This window comes from Erithacus rubecula, assembly GCF_903797595.1.
Source record: "Erithacus rubecula genome assembly, chromosome: 8".
Classification (NCBI taxonomy): Eukaryota; Metazoa; Chordata; class Aves; order Passeriformes; family Muscicapidae; genus Erithacus; species Erithacus rubecula.
The window spans coordinates 14,136,918-14,153,177 of record NC_136659.1 but is presented as its reverse complement, the minus strand read 5'-3'; the positions used below and the strand labels follow the sequence as shown (position 1 = coordinate 14,153,177).

The 16,260-nt window shown below is 37.7% G+C and overlaps 1 protein-coding gene across 3 annotated transcripts in view; it reads right to left on the bottom strand.

The window, feature by feature from the left end:
• Positions 1–1,561: 1,561 nt before the first annotated feature.
• Positions 1,562–16,260, bottom strand: part of CERKL (CERK like autophagy regulator) — a 54,372-nt gene continuing 39,673 nt past the window's right edge. For 2 of the 3 annotated variants that reach the window (XM_079311564.1, XM_079311562.1), the window contains exons 6-13: positions 10,485–10,559; positions 9,238–9,415; positions 8,912–8,977; positions 8,561–8,586; positions 8,368–8,476; positions 5,382–5,478; positions 4,093–4,259; positions 1,562–3,275 (exon numbers count right to left, since the gene is read on the bottom strand). In XM_079311564.1, the coding sequence (XP_079167690.1) occupies positions 3,194–3,275; positions 4,093–4,259; positions 5,382–5,478; positions 8,368–8,476; positions 8,561–8,586; positions 8,912–8,977; positions 9,238–9,415; positions 10,485–10,559 (800 nt within the window). In that variant the 3' untranslated portion in view covers positions 1,562–3,193. The remainder of the gene's footprint in view (positions 3,276–4,092; positions 4,260–5,381; positions 5,479–8,367; positions 8,477–8,560; positions 8,587–8,911; positions 8,978–9,237; positions 9,416–10,484; positions 10,560–16,260) is intronic. The other variant, XM_079311563.1, reaches the window with a different exon arrangement.

Here is a 16,260-nt window from a genome sequence, read left to right as displayed (position 1 = left end):
TAAAGATAAAGAGAAGAAGAATTACTTACCAAAAGGAAGTATTTGTAGAAAGTAATAATTTTCGGCCAATCCTAGAAAGTAAGATCTCAAACACATTAGTATTATTATTTTTTAAGTTTCAATAATATTTTGATCAGGCATTCAAGAAGAAATCCTTTCTCATCTTGGTCTGGTATTTTACCAAGGGTAAATGAGCTCAAACCTATAGGACTGTAAGTAGAACACACAGACATAGAAAACATCTCTCAGAAGCTCTGGGCTTCTGCAGGTGACCTTGTAATCTTTGGCTTCACAGGCACAGCCACATCACTGAAGGTACTTAAACACCCAGGCAAGCCAGAACCAGGAAGGCCAAAGGTGAATTCAGAGCAGGGAACTGTGTGGGGTAGCTTGGAGATGCAGCTGTAGAAAGATTGAAGTATTGGAGATCACAATTTGTAGCCATCTGTAACATGGTACTTGTTTCATCCTTTCCTCAGACAGTGCTGCCATAAGGTTTTGGACTTCTCCAATAAATTATTTCTATGTAGGGTTTTTTAAAGCAAGTATTTATTTTTATTTATTTGAAGATTTTTCTATAATACTTCTAATAGGATTTAATGCTGGAATTCTTCCAGAACCTGAAAAAAAAGACAGGCTTCAGCAGACAAAACAGAGACATACCCTAAAGACTCCAACTGCCAACTGTAATGGGCCAAATTTTAGATTAATTACTTCAGAAAGTATTTAATAAGGAAGTCACTTGGAGAGCCAGCTTGGATTCTTGGGAAGGTGTCAGATAAATTCCATCCAAACAGGCACCCTCAGCTGCCATTCTGCAAAAGGCAAAGGACTGAACAGAAACATGGATCAAACCACTGCTCTGCTGCTCCAGGAACTTTCTGCAGCTAGCTAAGTTTGCACTGCCACCTAGCTTTGGTCAAACAGCACAAGTCACAAGGGAAAAAAGCCTTCCTTTGCTCCCCAAGAAGAGCTGGAGAATGTTCAGCGTCTCCAGTCACAGAGGGACAGAGTATGGCCATGAGGCTGGGCCGTGGATGCCTTTCTGAGCTGCACCAAGACAGGGCTGTATCAGTACAAATGCTTCAAAGCTGCACCATCCTATGGGAAGGAGCCTGAAACACACCCACAGTGAGTGCCTTCAGCAAGCACTTCTGCTACTGGAGTGCTTGGTGCCATAGAAGCTCTGTTGCCCACAGATTCCAAAGGTATTTGGGACCATTTTGTAATTTCCTTTCACTTCATTTCATGCCAAAGATGTGAATCACTCCAAAGTATGTTTTCCTCTAATATCTACAGTGCAAGGACAAATGAATGTGCATATATTTTTTTAAAAAGTCAAAATAAAGTATGTCAAGAATGAAGTACTTTCTTGCAAATCTATGTAAAAACTGTACCAAAAAATGCTTAACCTTCCACATGGCTTTAGTGAATTTTTGCACTTTAACCAAAAAAACCTTTGAACAAAAATTAGTTTGACATTACAGCATACTGTGAAAAATATACCTCAAATACTGGAATAAGCATTCATGTTCTTTTGAGTACAAACAATGCAAGCAAGTGAAACCAAAGTGTTTTATTTATCTTTGAAATAGTTTACATAAGTCAGTACATGTGATAAATGATGCCTTGGAAATTGTACACTTTCTATTCAGATTTGATTGTTAACATGTAAATGTTGGCTGTGTTTTCTTAGAATAAGAAGCAAAATTATGAAGCTTTTATAAACCAGGTTGACAAAAGATGTACAATGTCCTGATGGTGGCAAGATTATAAACTATTACTCAATTGCATTTTATTAAAAAAAACCCCAGACAAGTTAAACAAATGAATGCTGTTCGTTCTGCAAGTTCAATTATTTTGTTAAATTTCATTTAATAAATAACAGTTAAATCTACCAAATGTTGCTGGAATCCCCTTTTAAACAACTTAAAGAGGCTTAGTTTGAATTGCCTTAGCATGTTAAAAATATTTGATGGGATAGAGTATGAATTTTAAATGGACTTGGACAACAGGTAACAGCTTGGGTTAGGGAGCCAAATCCTCATCTGCAGTACTTTAGGTGCAGTACTTAGTCCTGTGTATTTATCACAGATAAGAATTTTTACAACTATTTAAAGTCATAGTAGCTATACATGTCTTGTAAAGGCTTAAGCCCTTGATTTAGCAACATCATACAGGGACTGGATTTGACATTACACTTGACTGCTTCCTGAAGGAAGCACCTCCTCCAAGCCCTCCTTGCCCTGACACAGTGCAGCTCTCACACCCCTGTCTGTGCACTGCCTTTGAGGGACTCCTAGAGAAGTGGCAGGAAAACATTTGCTATCCACGGTCCTGCAGAGGGAAAAACACAGGCTGCTGCTTTTCATCTCTGGGAAGCCAGGTCCCAGAAAAAGTACAGCCTTAATGTGCTGTCCTCTGAAATAATTGTCTACAGTATTAAGTAAATTACAAAGAAGCCAAACACTCAAAAATTATGTTTATGTCCTATAAGGAAATTATAAAAACTGTAAGTCAACTCTTAAGTTATTTATCACAACTTCAGTCTCAACAACAACAAAAACTATGCTGAATAACATTTCAGTTCTAACACAGAGAAAATATTAATTTTATACAAAGAGCAATTTTTAAAATGCATTTTAACAAAGGAAAGCCATATAGGACATCAGCATATTCTGTTATTTGATTAGAAACATTTTGAGAGCAAATATATTAAGGCAACTTTAAAAATCATAACTAGAAAGTACTTGATTAAAAAAATAAATTCATACATTTTTATTTTGCCACCACTCTTCAGCTAGAGTTGGTGAGTAGAGGTATGGTTCTTCCCTGTGCTGAACTGAGTTACCTGACAACACTGATAACAGCAGCAGACTTAAAAGTATCTCATTCTAAAAAAATCTACACTAATGCAAAAAAAATTTCTACTCCGATGGACACTTCTCAAACCCCAAATTTGTAAGAGACCAATATAATCAATTTTCATTTTTTCTTGTTGAACCTTAACAGCTTCAATACAGTTAAATAGAACCTGATAAAAATATGTAATTTAGTAAAAATTTAAACACAGAAATAGAACAAACATCCCAATTAAGTATCTGCTACAACTGACATTGGTACAAGCCCAGACCTTGGAAAGCTGTGCCTAGGGCTGAGAACAGGATTCTACAGAATTTCCAGTGTGTCCCTTCTAGATGCAGTTGCATGTCACTTGGGAACTCTCCAGGTCATCAGTGTTCACTCCATAGAGATCAATAAGTTGAGGATGCACCCTGTGAAGCAAGGAAGCCAAACTTTACCAATCAAATGTCATCACCTCTTGCTGGGTGTGCTGCTTTTGGAGGTTGGCAAGGAGAACAAATGTGTATGAGCTATTGCATGGAAATAAATCAGGGTGAATCACATTTTGACAATTCCTAAAGTATCATCTTTAGAAGAATATAATATATATCCTACAGCATGATCTGCCTTTTATTTTACATAGCAGACTTACTCTGAGCTGTGTGCCTTCAACTAATCCTGTGTGCATTGCAGAAAAATGAGCCACTGCCCACTTAATTCCACTGATAATCCTTCCATTTCCTATATATTTGTAGTCTCATTCTTAGATGCTGAAGACTATTCTCAAGCAGCATTAAGTTTTTCACAGTTGAAGAAAAACATGTTTTTTCTTAACCTTACACGTGCTGCTTTACAAGTAGGAATCCTTGTCCCAAAAGAACCTCCTCATGGAAACACTTTATATGCATCTGTTCTCCAAGAAATGGAAGGGTAAAGTAACAGCAAAGAAGAAAGAAGTAGTAAAGAAACAAGAAAGAAGAGAACTGGAGTGGAAGCTGATGAAGCACTGGGATAGAAAGGCCACATGAGTTATAACAAGCCTTTGCAAAGATGAACACAAGGCAACCAGGGCAGGGGCCCAAACGATGGTGGAAGGGCCAGACCCTGCAGTGCACAGCAGCTCTATTGTAGGAGCATTTAGAACACCTAACCCTGGCACCATCTGTGCTCTACAGAAATGGAACATCCCAGAGTGCAGCACTAATCTGTTATGGGTACTTGCTCCCTGAACGGGATATTTAACATTACCGAACATGAACTTCTGACGCTTCCTTCATCAGGTCTCCATCTATATTCCAAGGGGAGTTTCCTTCTGCATTCAGACACACATTTTCCTTGGCATCAGGTCCACTTCTAAGCCTTGGTTGTACTTTTACTTCTCGAACTGTGTAGGTCTCAACAAAGGGAAAATTGAACTAAACCAAACACAAACAGATAGCAAATGAAGATGAAATATATAGGAGGTAGCCATTATATATTCCAGCTAGCATTTATAGATTAACATGGTGTTTTTATCCTAAATAGTGTCTCAGAAATAAATGGTAGTATTACATTTGTATTCCCATATTGGACTCAATCAACCTGCAGGTAAGGGGGTGTATTTTGTGTATACCAAATACTTTCAGAATATGTGACAGTCCAAGCAGATTGTTTCCTGTCCTCTGTTCATCATCACCAGTAATCTGGTTCTAAACCAAGCTAGTTAGAATTTTAGTAAATGGTTGTCTTAAGCTTAAAGTAGGATCAAACATCTCCTTGTCTGGTTTGTACAAAGGCAGAGAGAAAAGCAAGGCCTTCCTCCAAAAGCATAAAAAGGGTTCTGGAAAGCTTAAACTATTTCCTCAATCCAGCTATTAGTGCTGTCACCTGGAATTTTCACCCATCTCTCCCCCAAACTCCCTGGCTGCAGAAGAATTCAAACCCAAACCTCCCTGTTAAAGTGATTTCACATAGTCCCAGAACATTTGTATGAGTACCAGTGTGCTTAGGCCATGCAGTGGGGCCTTAGACAGCAATAAAATCTGTGTTTGAATGGTTCATTTTTCTCTTCCAAGACAGAATTATGACTACAATTTTGAAAGTACTGCAGACATCATGACTAGATGGGATGCATACCTGCTAAAAACCAATGCTCACAGCCCACTGCTACCAGCACAGCAGTGACCTGGAGAAATTACCAACCTTAGCAATTTCTGACAGAGTTGTGTGATGTCCCTGCAGTTCTGCATTCTGCATCTCTGTACTACACAAAATTCAGACACAGCATGCATTTCCTTATTGTGGTGAAAGGGCTTTACACCCATAAAACTATGGTACAACACAAACACAATTTAAACCACAACAGATGGACTGAAATAGGCTAATCTGTATTAGTCTAGTGATTTAAAAAAAGAAAAAAAAATCAGATAAAAAGGGGCTAATGTATTCTGACAGGAAGCTAAGTCTCCTTACGAGAATGCTGACATTAACTCTTGCAGCTTGTCTACTTTCACGATTAACTGTTCTTTTTGTAATCACCAGGAAGAAATTAACAGTACCTGATTTTTTACACTGGTGTATCTTTTCAGATGCTTTATAAACTCTGATCGAGAAGTGTTTTGTACAACAATAAGAGCCATGCTTCCATTATTCAACCTGAAAAGCAGACCAGAAAGATAATTCAATTATTTGGAAGTATAACAGGCTCTTTAATAGCCTAGATTGGAAATAAATTTTTTTAAAAGCCTACTATAGTAAATTAATAGGATAGTCTGAATGGTTTTTCAAATCTTTTTGCTGACCTCCACCCCATAGATCAATATAAATTATGCACTGAAGTTTTTCAGCATCAATATATTTATAACATACATTGTAATAATAACTCCTTTATCAATAGCCATAATTTCTTGAACACAATACATACAATCTAAGAAAAGCTTGCTCTTCTACTTAACAGATGATTTTTAATCATCAGGCATCACAAACTCCTCTTTTTACTTTTCTCCTCAACATGTAACAGTTACCATAAGTGCTGTGAGGCAGAGCTGTACCCAGAAAACAGTGCCATGGTGCATGGAAGCCCTCCCAGCACAGACCCAGTGCAGGTGGGTTCCCCCACCCCCTCCACCAACACCCATGCTGCCCTAAACAAAGGCTGCCATCTCCAACTCACACTCTCTTAGTGCAATTCTATTTATACACTTCACAAAACAAAATAAAGGTTGAGGAGTAAGAATTTTATACAAGATAAAACAGTCATGCACTAGAGATTAAAGAAGAGCCTCCACAGTGCAGATGCTCAGTGGCTCTCAGTCTCCAGTCACCATGAGTATTTCAGCACCCTTGAGAACTGGGGTCAGACAGTGAGCCAGTGCCAGTTCCCCCATTCCCTAATGGAATGTACCTGGACACAGAAGCTAACAACTGGAATATCCATGCAACCATGCTTAAAGTCCCATTTGAGTTACAGAGACAATCAGTGCTCAACAAGAGTATCTGATGAACATGGAAGTGCTTGCTGAGACTGCCTTCTGGAGAGAGATGGAGTATTTCCTGTCTTCTGGACATATATGCATACATTTATTTATTTATTTATTCAGCATTTATGTTTGGAAAATATTTTGAGTGTTTAAAAAAATTACTTCCAGCCTACCAGCACCAAAAGTTATAGGTCAGATAGCTACTGGACAGCTGCATCAGGAATGTTCTCAGACTATGTTAATAGCACTATCTGAGGGGGTAATTGTTACATAAACATTAAGCCAGTCACCTGGCACAGCAGTACTTTGCTGATTCAGGAAAGAGTGATGATGACATTTAAAAAGTTGCCTCCTTATCATATTTGTTTCAACAAAAGGGCACAGCAGACTATTGGGCATTCAGCATGAGGGCCTTTCATCTTTAGAAATGACTAAGAATTCTCATTAATTCTCTAGGAAGCCCCATCTGCAGTGAAGCACAACATCTATGCTGTGAAAAACACATCCCACAGGGCTCACACAGCACAGACTGCTAAATGTATCTGGACATGTCTCTGCAAATTCAGACCAGTGTAACTGGTGTTACAGGCAGCAGCCAAAGCTTGCATCCCACTTCAAATGTCTTGACAGGGCAGAAGCCTCTTGGGGAAAAAGAGGAGAGAAGAAACCCAGATGAGTTCCTTCCATAGTGGGTCTTGAGTCTCCAACAATCAGTGTCACATTTTTGTTTCCCAAATTGAAAAGACTTACCATCAATATGCTATTCACTATGACAAAAGAAGCTCCTGTTTGAGTCTACCCCTCCTACTCTACTAGCTGACCACACTTTAGGATTATTTTTAAAAAGAGATGAAAGAACAAAGGATGTTCTTTACACACACAAGAAAAAATAGGGAGATCCACTGAGCAGCTACACTGGGAGAGAAACTGGCTCATTCAAACCTGCAATAATTGCATGGAGTTGTCACAAAATTCCCTAAGAAATGGGGAAGAACAGATAAAAAGAGAAAGCAAAGCTAAAATTCTCATCAGAATTTTCCAACTGACTGTAATGTAAACACACTAAATGCAGAACAATGTTCCTAAGACAGGACAGCATCAGAGCACTATCTTAAGGACTATAAGATTAGCAGGACCCTGGTAGTAAAGAAAACTTCTCATTAAGAGTTTAATCATAAGTAATTTGTTCTACATTGTTTCCAAGAAGTCAAATTCTATAATATAAACCAGTAAATCTGAAGAAAAACACTTTATCAATTCTTCTCTAATTTAACCTAGTGAAAATTTTTAAAAAGTAATTCACAATCTAATGAAACAAAAGAGACTTATTCCATAAACTTTCCTGATTGCTGGGGTTTTTTTTGTACACATTCACACACACACACAAGTCTCTGCATTCTTTTTTGAGAGAGCATTCTGCTCAATTGCCTGGATACAACAGGTATAAAGATTTACCACGTAAGAATTGCTTTGGTCACCACAAAGCAGGCTAACAAGGAGCTAAAGGCAAAAATGAGGCAATGTCAACAACTAGGTTACATACTCCTTTGTTTCCCCAAACCCTACAAGTAGAAGCTTCATTTCTCAAGTTCTGAGGGAAACCAAAGAAAATAATAATAATAACAAAATAGACAGGTGTGAACTTTAGTCCTTAAGTGCATGAAAAAGACTCGTATTTCATTTTTGCTGGCTGTAGAGCAGAAGACTAGGGCCACCTTTATATTTGAAAAAATAAAATAAAATCTAAGGGTGAAGTTTCCCCATAAAGCCAAATCCTATGACAGATGACTGCTCGATGACTACTACTTAAGTCAGACTTGCCAACTAATTTAATCACAGCAATTATCCACTCATAATTCTAGTTAGACTGCTTGACCTTATTTGCCTGATCCAAAAACTGATTACAATTCCTGGGATTATCGAGTCTGCTGCAGTCTACGCTCCCTCCCCCAGTCCAGAGGGACTAGACTACCTAAACATAGGCTCATATTCTCAGAAAAGCCAAGGTCTTAAGGTAAGATGTCAGAATTTATAGACATGACTAATTCTCTAAACCCATACTGACCTCGTATTAGGTGCCAAGCCTCTTGGTGCCATTGAACACAGACAGGGGATTGCCATAATGCTCACATTCAGGAAGTGACCCTGAATTTTCTGCCATTGATCCTTGCTACCTAAATATAACAGAGTAATTCTATATTACTCCAGTTAATCGGCCATAGTTCACTTTTTAAAAAATCCTAAAAGCAGAAACTCACCTTTTTCTGTTCTCTCTTTCTTCTTTCTAAAAGAGTGGAAACATGAAGGTAAAAAATTGAAATAATTTCTTGTACATTTAAGCAACACTTTATAAAAAAAAAAGTAATATATTAGTGCAACTGAACAAATCAATAATACTGAGTGGAAGACTGGCTTGTAACAAAATCCTCTATAATAGTCTACAGGAAACACTTTACAATAACTACAAGTTTGCAGTCATCAAAATAATTTTTTTCTTAAGATTATATCACCTGCTGATTAAATTTGAATCAGATAAAGAATCTGAACAATTTTATTTTTCAAAGACATATTTTTGTTGCTTTGGAATTTCTTGAGTCAGTTTTACTTACCTGTCCTCATGAGAATCTTCCTGCAGAATTTGTAGAGGAAGAAATGATAATTCATATTCCTCTGGCCTGGAAAAGTATTGACATTTACTATGATGCAAACCAATACTCTGACTGTTAGACAGACTTTTATCGAAGTTAAGATGGTTTTAAGGAGATTCTGAATGTAAAGAATTTATCTCCTCTTTAACTTGTAAGGGGGATATACATCACATCTGAGTTCAATCTGGCTGCGATTAACAAACTACTGCTCTCTATCAGATTTATTATTTCACTTTCCTCAAGAAAATGAGAAACACTAGGAAAACATAGCACATGTCTTGGCATACTTGAGATCTGCCAGTGCTTTGATGAAAGCAAAGTCCTTCCTCTGGCTGGAGGGCATCCAGCGGTGCTCCTCGGCCAGAGCCAAGGTCCTGGCCCCAAAGCCCAGCATGGCCGAGAACCCAAAGCGCAGCAGCTTGCCCCGAGTGCTGAAAGTGCACACATCTACTGCCTGCACGTGTCCTAGCAGTTCACAGAGAGAGAACAGAATGTTATTTCAAGTGACACACAACTTGCCATTCCTTTTCCATCTATTTTAGCTGGAGGAAAAATCTGTCCAGACTCCTCTCTGTCTAGGTTTTACTAATCAAAGCCAGAATCAATCTAGATAAAATTAAGACTCTATCAAAGTAGTTATTTCAGATGCTTGAAAATGTTAAATGTTATAATAAAACATTCAGCTACTTCATAAGGCTGCAAAGGGTCTGACTGAATTCTGTGTACATTTTCAACAATTAAAATCAAGGAAAATGTAGTATCTCTAATATTTGCATAAATCTCTGCAACCATTTCACCAATATATTTAATGACTGCACATTGTACTGGGGGATATATGGGAACTCTTAAATATAGGTTTTAAATGTATTCATGTTTACAGTTACAAAATATAAACATATGATTCTGTTCATGATAGGATATATACACTTTTCTTTAATAGACCCTGGGCATCTTCCATTGGATTCAGTGTCTCTGATTTTGAAAGAAAGACAGGTTCAGATTTTGCCTGTAAAGGGTTTTATATTACAATTTGAAAAACAGAGCAAAGGCTCTTCCACTGCAGACTGCAAAACCAAGAGAAGAGATACTCAGAAGGGACCTTACTCTTTTTTCTCTTTTTTAAATTAAAAAAAAAAAAAAAGTTATAAAGAAAGATTGCTTTGACAGTAAAATTAACATTGCCTGACAAAGTATTTGCTGTTTCCAAAGATCCGAAATTAAGGTTTGCACTAGCAACCTACTTTTTTCCCTTTTAGCATAATTACATTTTCACATTCAAAACCCATTTATTGTGCAGACCCAGTGGCAAATAATACAAATAATTTTTTCTATGAATAAAGCTTTCTTATAGAAACTGTTGGTATTTAAAAGAAATGCACCTGGAGCTAAAACCAGGATTTGGGTTTAAAAACCTTACAATACAGGTCACAGTGACACAGCAAAATGCTATGCCTTCACTGAGCACCTGGTTATGACAAACTTCTACATGCTACTGTATTATTTATAATCTGGTAATGAATGCAAAAATATTTACCCATTACAATGTGCAACGTTGCTGTCACTGCATGTTTAATACCATAGAGTGTATGGGCCAAAATATTTGTAGTACCTGTAAAAGTGAACAAAACCTGCTGTAAAAAACATCAGAGATACCGAATAAAAAGAACAAATACACTCAGCATATTTAATTGCTGCATTTTCAAAAACATAAAGCCTCCCCATAAATTGTCTTGTAAACAGCAGAAATGCTGAATAGTATTAAATTACAACCTTTAAAACTTCCAGAGGTACATAAAATCTCTTCAAATTCATTCATAAGTGCCATAAAAATCAAAGCAGGGGGAGAAACAAGTTTTTCAAAACACTGCCTGCTTGAGGTTTTTAAAACCATCCCTTACTAATCATCTCTTACCTACTCAAGTGCTGTACAAAGGAACTAGAGGGCAGATTATCTAGTAAGATGTATATGGGGAATATTTTTAGGTTGGTAAAATAATACCCAGACAGTGCAAAACTGTACCTTTTCCAAGCCAAATGATATTTAATCGAGTCAAAGACAGCTGCTGTGCTTCTTGCAGGTTATATTTTATATTCTTAAAAGGAATAGTGAATAAAATTAATTACTGCACATCAGCTTCACAAATAACTCAATGACTGAAAAACAGGGAAGGCAGAATATGACATGTGACAAACAGGTGAGTTGCATTCAGTGCACCAAAACTGATCCCCCTCACTTCTATTTGTCACTGCCTGGACACTGGCAGCCAGTCCTCCTACCTGCCACCAGAGAGAAGAGCAGAGCAGATTTTTAAACAAGGCAATAAACAAATCAGGTGGCAAATAGAAGAAAAAGTCAAAACCCAGGAATGTCAGCACAGAGTGGAAAATCAGCTGGCAGTTTGTAAAAGAAAGCAGCAGAGTTCCAAAGGCCCATGACTGGTGGTGATTGTTATGTCAAGGCACTTTACCTGGGTAAGAAACATGGAGATATATATGTAAATTTTGCCCTTCTGCTTTAATGCCTAGGACATAAAATACTGTGTGTCAGCTGACTGTTTAATATAAATTTATTTTTTAAATTATGAAGAAGGAGCACTTGTGTCTTTCATAAACAGGTATAGTTTTAAAAAAAATTCTAATTGATTTTTCTCATTTCTGGCATTACTGAGCCAAGCAGCAGAGCAAAAGAATTCTCCTCTGAAAAAATAAAGGCCTGGCACCAAACAGGCAGAATATTGACTTCCTCATGTCACTGATTAAGGGATGAATACTTCAATAACAGTTTAATTAAAATAACAAAAATTGCAAAAGAACAGTTTAGAACCTAACGTTCCCATATAAAAATTAGCTCACATAGATTTTCAAATTATTTTCTTGTTTGAATTATTTAATAAGCTACAGCAGCAATAGACAATTCTGGGTGTTCAGACAATTCTGAAAGTTGCCCTAAGTTTTATGGAGAACTGTTTGTCTTAAGTAGGGGAAAGAAGAGAGGAAGGGGAAAGACCAGCACATGCCAAACAACAGGCACTCAATATTTAAATAAGCACTTTTAAAAGCATCATGTGCCACATTGAAAAATTTTGTTTATCCCCAAATAAAATGATCACTTTGATGTCATGCAGAATGTAGAAAAAAATACTGAATTTGCAAAGACTGATGTACATAATTACAAAGCTCTAAAGGCATCATGCTACTCTTATTCAGGAATATATCTTTGATTTCTTTCAATAATTTCTCTAAACAGAAGAATTGTAGCATAACTGGGAATCTCATGCATCACCTGTTAAGTCCTTAGAGCACCTTAGTGTCTGAATGTAATTCAGAACTTCATGGAAAGTTGCCATAAGATCAGAGAGATCTGCTATCTGAAGGAAGGGAGGTACATCTGTTAATGTGTACCTACAAAACCCCCTACATTTGACCTAAAAAGGAATCCTTCACAGAATACTACAAGTATATGCCCAACAGTATTTCATGCTTGAATGACTTCAGGCATTTAACTTCCAGATCCAACTAGTTCTGATTTGCCAGTGAAGGTAGCTAAAGTTGTAACTCAAAAATACTCAAATATTTCCTTCAATCAGAATTACACAGCTCTTATCAACTGTTTGTGGGTATGTCTCCAAAACAAAGGAAATCACATGTACAAGCAGCAGACTGTCTCAGGCAAATCATGCTTACTTCCTGTATGTCAAAATAGGAAAGTTGCAATTCGAAAAAAAATATTTCACTTCTTACTGAAGATCAAGTTAATTAAAGAGCACAAGGTGGAAAACAGTTTGGAAGATCAAGCTTGGTGTAAATTTAAGCTGCAATCCTGATTTAAGAGTAATTTATCAATGCAGATGGCAGCGAGATACCAAATGACCACAGCTGAAGTCGGTACCAATCTTCAAACTGAGTTTAATGAGACTTAAATCTCATTCCTACTAAACAGGATAGGCACAAGTAATTGCATCCTTCTCTTAAATCTTTGGAGCTCATTAACATTTGCAGAAGTAAACAAGGCAAAATCCCACTTTCAGGACTCTGAGGAAGATAAAACAAGTTCTGCATTCAGAAACAAAAGTATCACATCCACCCTTCCACAAGCTGAAGAACAAGACCAAGCACAGTTTTGTGGGAGCAAGCACCATCATATTCTCTAAAAATTCCACTTAGTATATGCCTGCCAGCATTTCTGATCCCAATAATGACTGAAAAATGTGCCTCATTAACTAAGTCCTATACAAGCAGGATGCCAGACAAAATAACCCAAACCAAAACAAACAAGCAAACCCAAAACATGCAGCCTATAAACGAAGCAGAAATGACAAAAGTTATACAAAGATAATGATACAAGCCTTTGTGATTCAAACGGTGATTCAATAATGGTTTTCATGCCATTATTCATACTCCCAAGTAATCTCTTTTCCCCTATGCAAGCTCAAGATATTATTTACCAATAACAAGTGTTCCTCTGAACACTATCATATTACTTCAGAGACCAAAAACCTTTGATGCCCATGACTTGCACTGCTCACACATTAGTAAGTCACACTTTTAGTTTTCACTTCAGCTGCTCAACTTAATGTGAAAAGGTTTCTTCCATTCAATTCCAGCATCTCTCTCATCAGCATTTTTTACAGCAACAAAGAAGATTTTATTACTCCAACAATGCAATTCTGTTCAAAATACCAACCCATTTTCCTGACATTACAAACAACTTCCTACCACCTCCTTCCCACCAAAAGTGCAAAAGCATCTCAGTAAGAGCAGAGTATCTGCAGGTCATGTAAAGTATGACTGATGAAGGTACCAAACAGAAATTGTAGAGAAAAAAATTGTCCTTGGAAGTGCAAGCACTTCTGCAGTACAATTAACTTAATTAACCAGACGACATGAATATTCATAAGGCTGTTAATGTCTCCCCCATCCAAACAGATAAATGTGATGTAATGACTTCCTAGTCAAGCATAGCTAAAATTCTGATGAAAACTGCACCAACATTTTGGTTCTTTGCCTGAAATATCAGAGAAATTAACAGTCCCTCAGTAATATTTTATTTTCCGAATTAATTGGGAATCATGAATTTATTTAAATGAACCACTTTGGACCAAAAGGTTGACATGCATCAGATATAGATTGTCTCTTGTTCTGTAACAACTGGGTAGCTTTTCTAATGTCCTTCCAGAGTCCCCCCTCCCCTTTCTCTGTTTCCCCCCTCCGTACAGTTCCCATAGCAACAAACACTCTTGCTAATGGCCAGCAGTACAACTGCAGGCTTCCCCACATCTCATCCATTTGATTTGGACCACAATAAGGCAGCTCAGTAGAGTATTTCAGTAAAAACACACTCCCCTCTGGACCTCTCTCTTCAGGAGGTAAATTGTTTCAAGAGCATCTCCTTCTCATCAAGATAACTGAAAGTTCAAAATGCTCTCTTAAGTCCTTATTATAGAGGCTAAAACCAGATTTTAAGCCACCCACATAATACTACCCTGTAATTCAGCTGCTGTTTTTACTTGGCTGGAAAATCCTAATAGTTTGTACAATGAATTTCTGGTGAGGAAAATAAAGTTAACTGACCAGAGTTGCATCCTCATGAGAACAAGTATCATACTTACCTGTTTCCTAACTGATTACCCCATGGAATATCAGGAAGATGGAAATCAAACAAACAACAGATTATTTTTAGGAACCTATTTGGAGTCTCTCACAGAGAGTGGATCTCTCTGATCCACTTTTACAAAATCTATGCCGTTCTGTGTAAGAAACCGTAGGGAATTTTTTTGGGTGTCCAGTCCTTCCTGACGATGCCATATTTCTCTCACACTGAGGAGAGTCAGCACCAATGATGAGGCACAGTGCCCTACACAAACATGGAGCCAGGTGCTGGAGAGATTCTGTCTCAGCACCATTGAGATGCTCAGAGTAACTGAGATGTTAAGTGATGGCCCAATTTCTGTACTCAAATTCATTACCTTCATGCCTTTGAGATTGCTGGCTCTTTTACCAAAGGTTTTTGAATCTGAGGAAAAGCTAATGTAATCTTGCTCCTTCACAAGCAACTAATGCTCCTTTTGTATGTGCAAACTAAATTAAAGCATTCAAAAATCTGCTTGCTCAGTTCAAAGTGACATGCTTTATTTTTTTTGTAGAAAACTAAAAACAATGATTTGCTGTTTTACTGGCTGTAGGAATTCTTTCCTTACCAATTAAAAACATCTGAGAAACTATGTCAAGTAGTCTTAGCAAACGTTCACAGCAGAGAAAAATGTTCATGCAAAAATATCTCTTCTTTTCAAGAGAATTGATTCTTATTCTAGTCCAGAATCAGCCCTGACCATACTGATTTGTGCTGGTTTTGGTCAGGACAGTTAACTTTCTTCACAATGGCTAATATGGGGCTGTGTTTGGATTTGTTCTGAACACAGGGTTGATAACAGAGATGGTTTTGCAATTGCTGAGCAGAGCTTACACAGAGCCAAGGCCATTTCTTCTTTTTGTACTGCCAAGCTGGTGAGGCAACTGGAGGTGCATGGGAGGGAGACACAGCCAGGACAGGTGAGCCCAACTGACCAAAGGGATATTCCAGACCACATGACACCATGCTCAGTATGTAAAACAGGGAAGGGTGGGACATCTGAAGCGATGGCATTTGTCTTCCCAAGACACTGGTACATGTGATGGGGGCCCTGCTCTCCTGGAGACAGCTGAACACCTGTCTACCCATGGGAAGCAGGGAATGAATTCCTTGTTTTGCCTTGCTGGTGCAAACAGTGTTTGCTTTTTTTATGAAACTGTCCTTATCTCAGCTCAAGAGTTTTCCAGCATTTACCCTGCTGGTCCTGTCCCCAGTCCCACTGGTGGGGCAGTGAGTGAACCACAATAGCCCTTGCTAAAGCCTTCCTGCTGGGCAAAGCCACACTTCAAGGAGGGACAGTACAAAAACTGAGGAGAAGGGACACACAAACCCTCCAACAAAAACAAAAACCACACCACAAGATACAAGTTAACAAAAGAGCATGATGACTTTTTAAGAGAGACAGATTTTCATGCCTGTAAAATTAAAGAGGTAGTATTTTCTGTGCACAATTTTTTTAAACATATATAATGAACACAATTTATTTCTGGGACACCGTTTTAAAATAGACCCTAAGCATGAATCCAACTCAGACTTCTGCCAAGAAAACTGGAGATGCAAGAAAGGAAATTTTAGAAAACAAAGTTTCCCATTGGTATAAATTTTGTCAGAAAATAAGGGTAAAACTTGATCTTGTATGGATCAGCCGAAAATTATTTTAGGTTTTTTTTCAGCTTCTTCC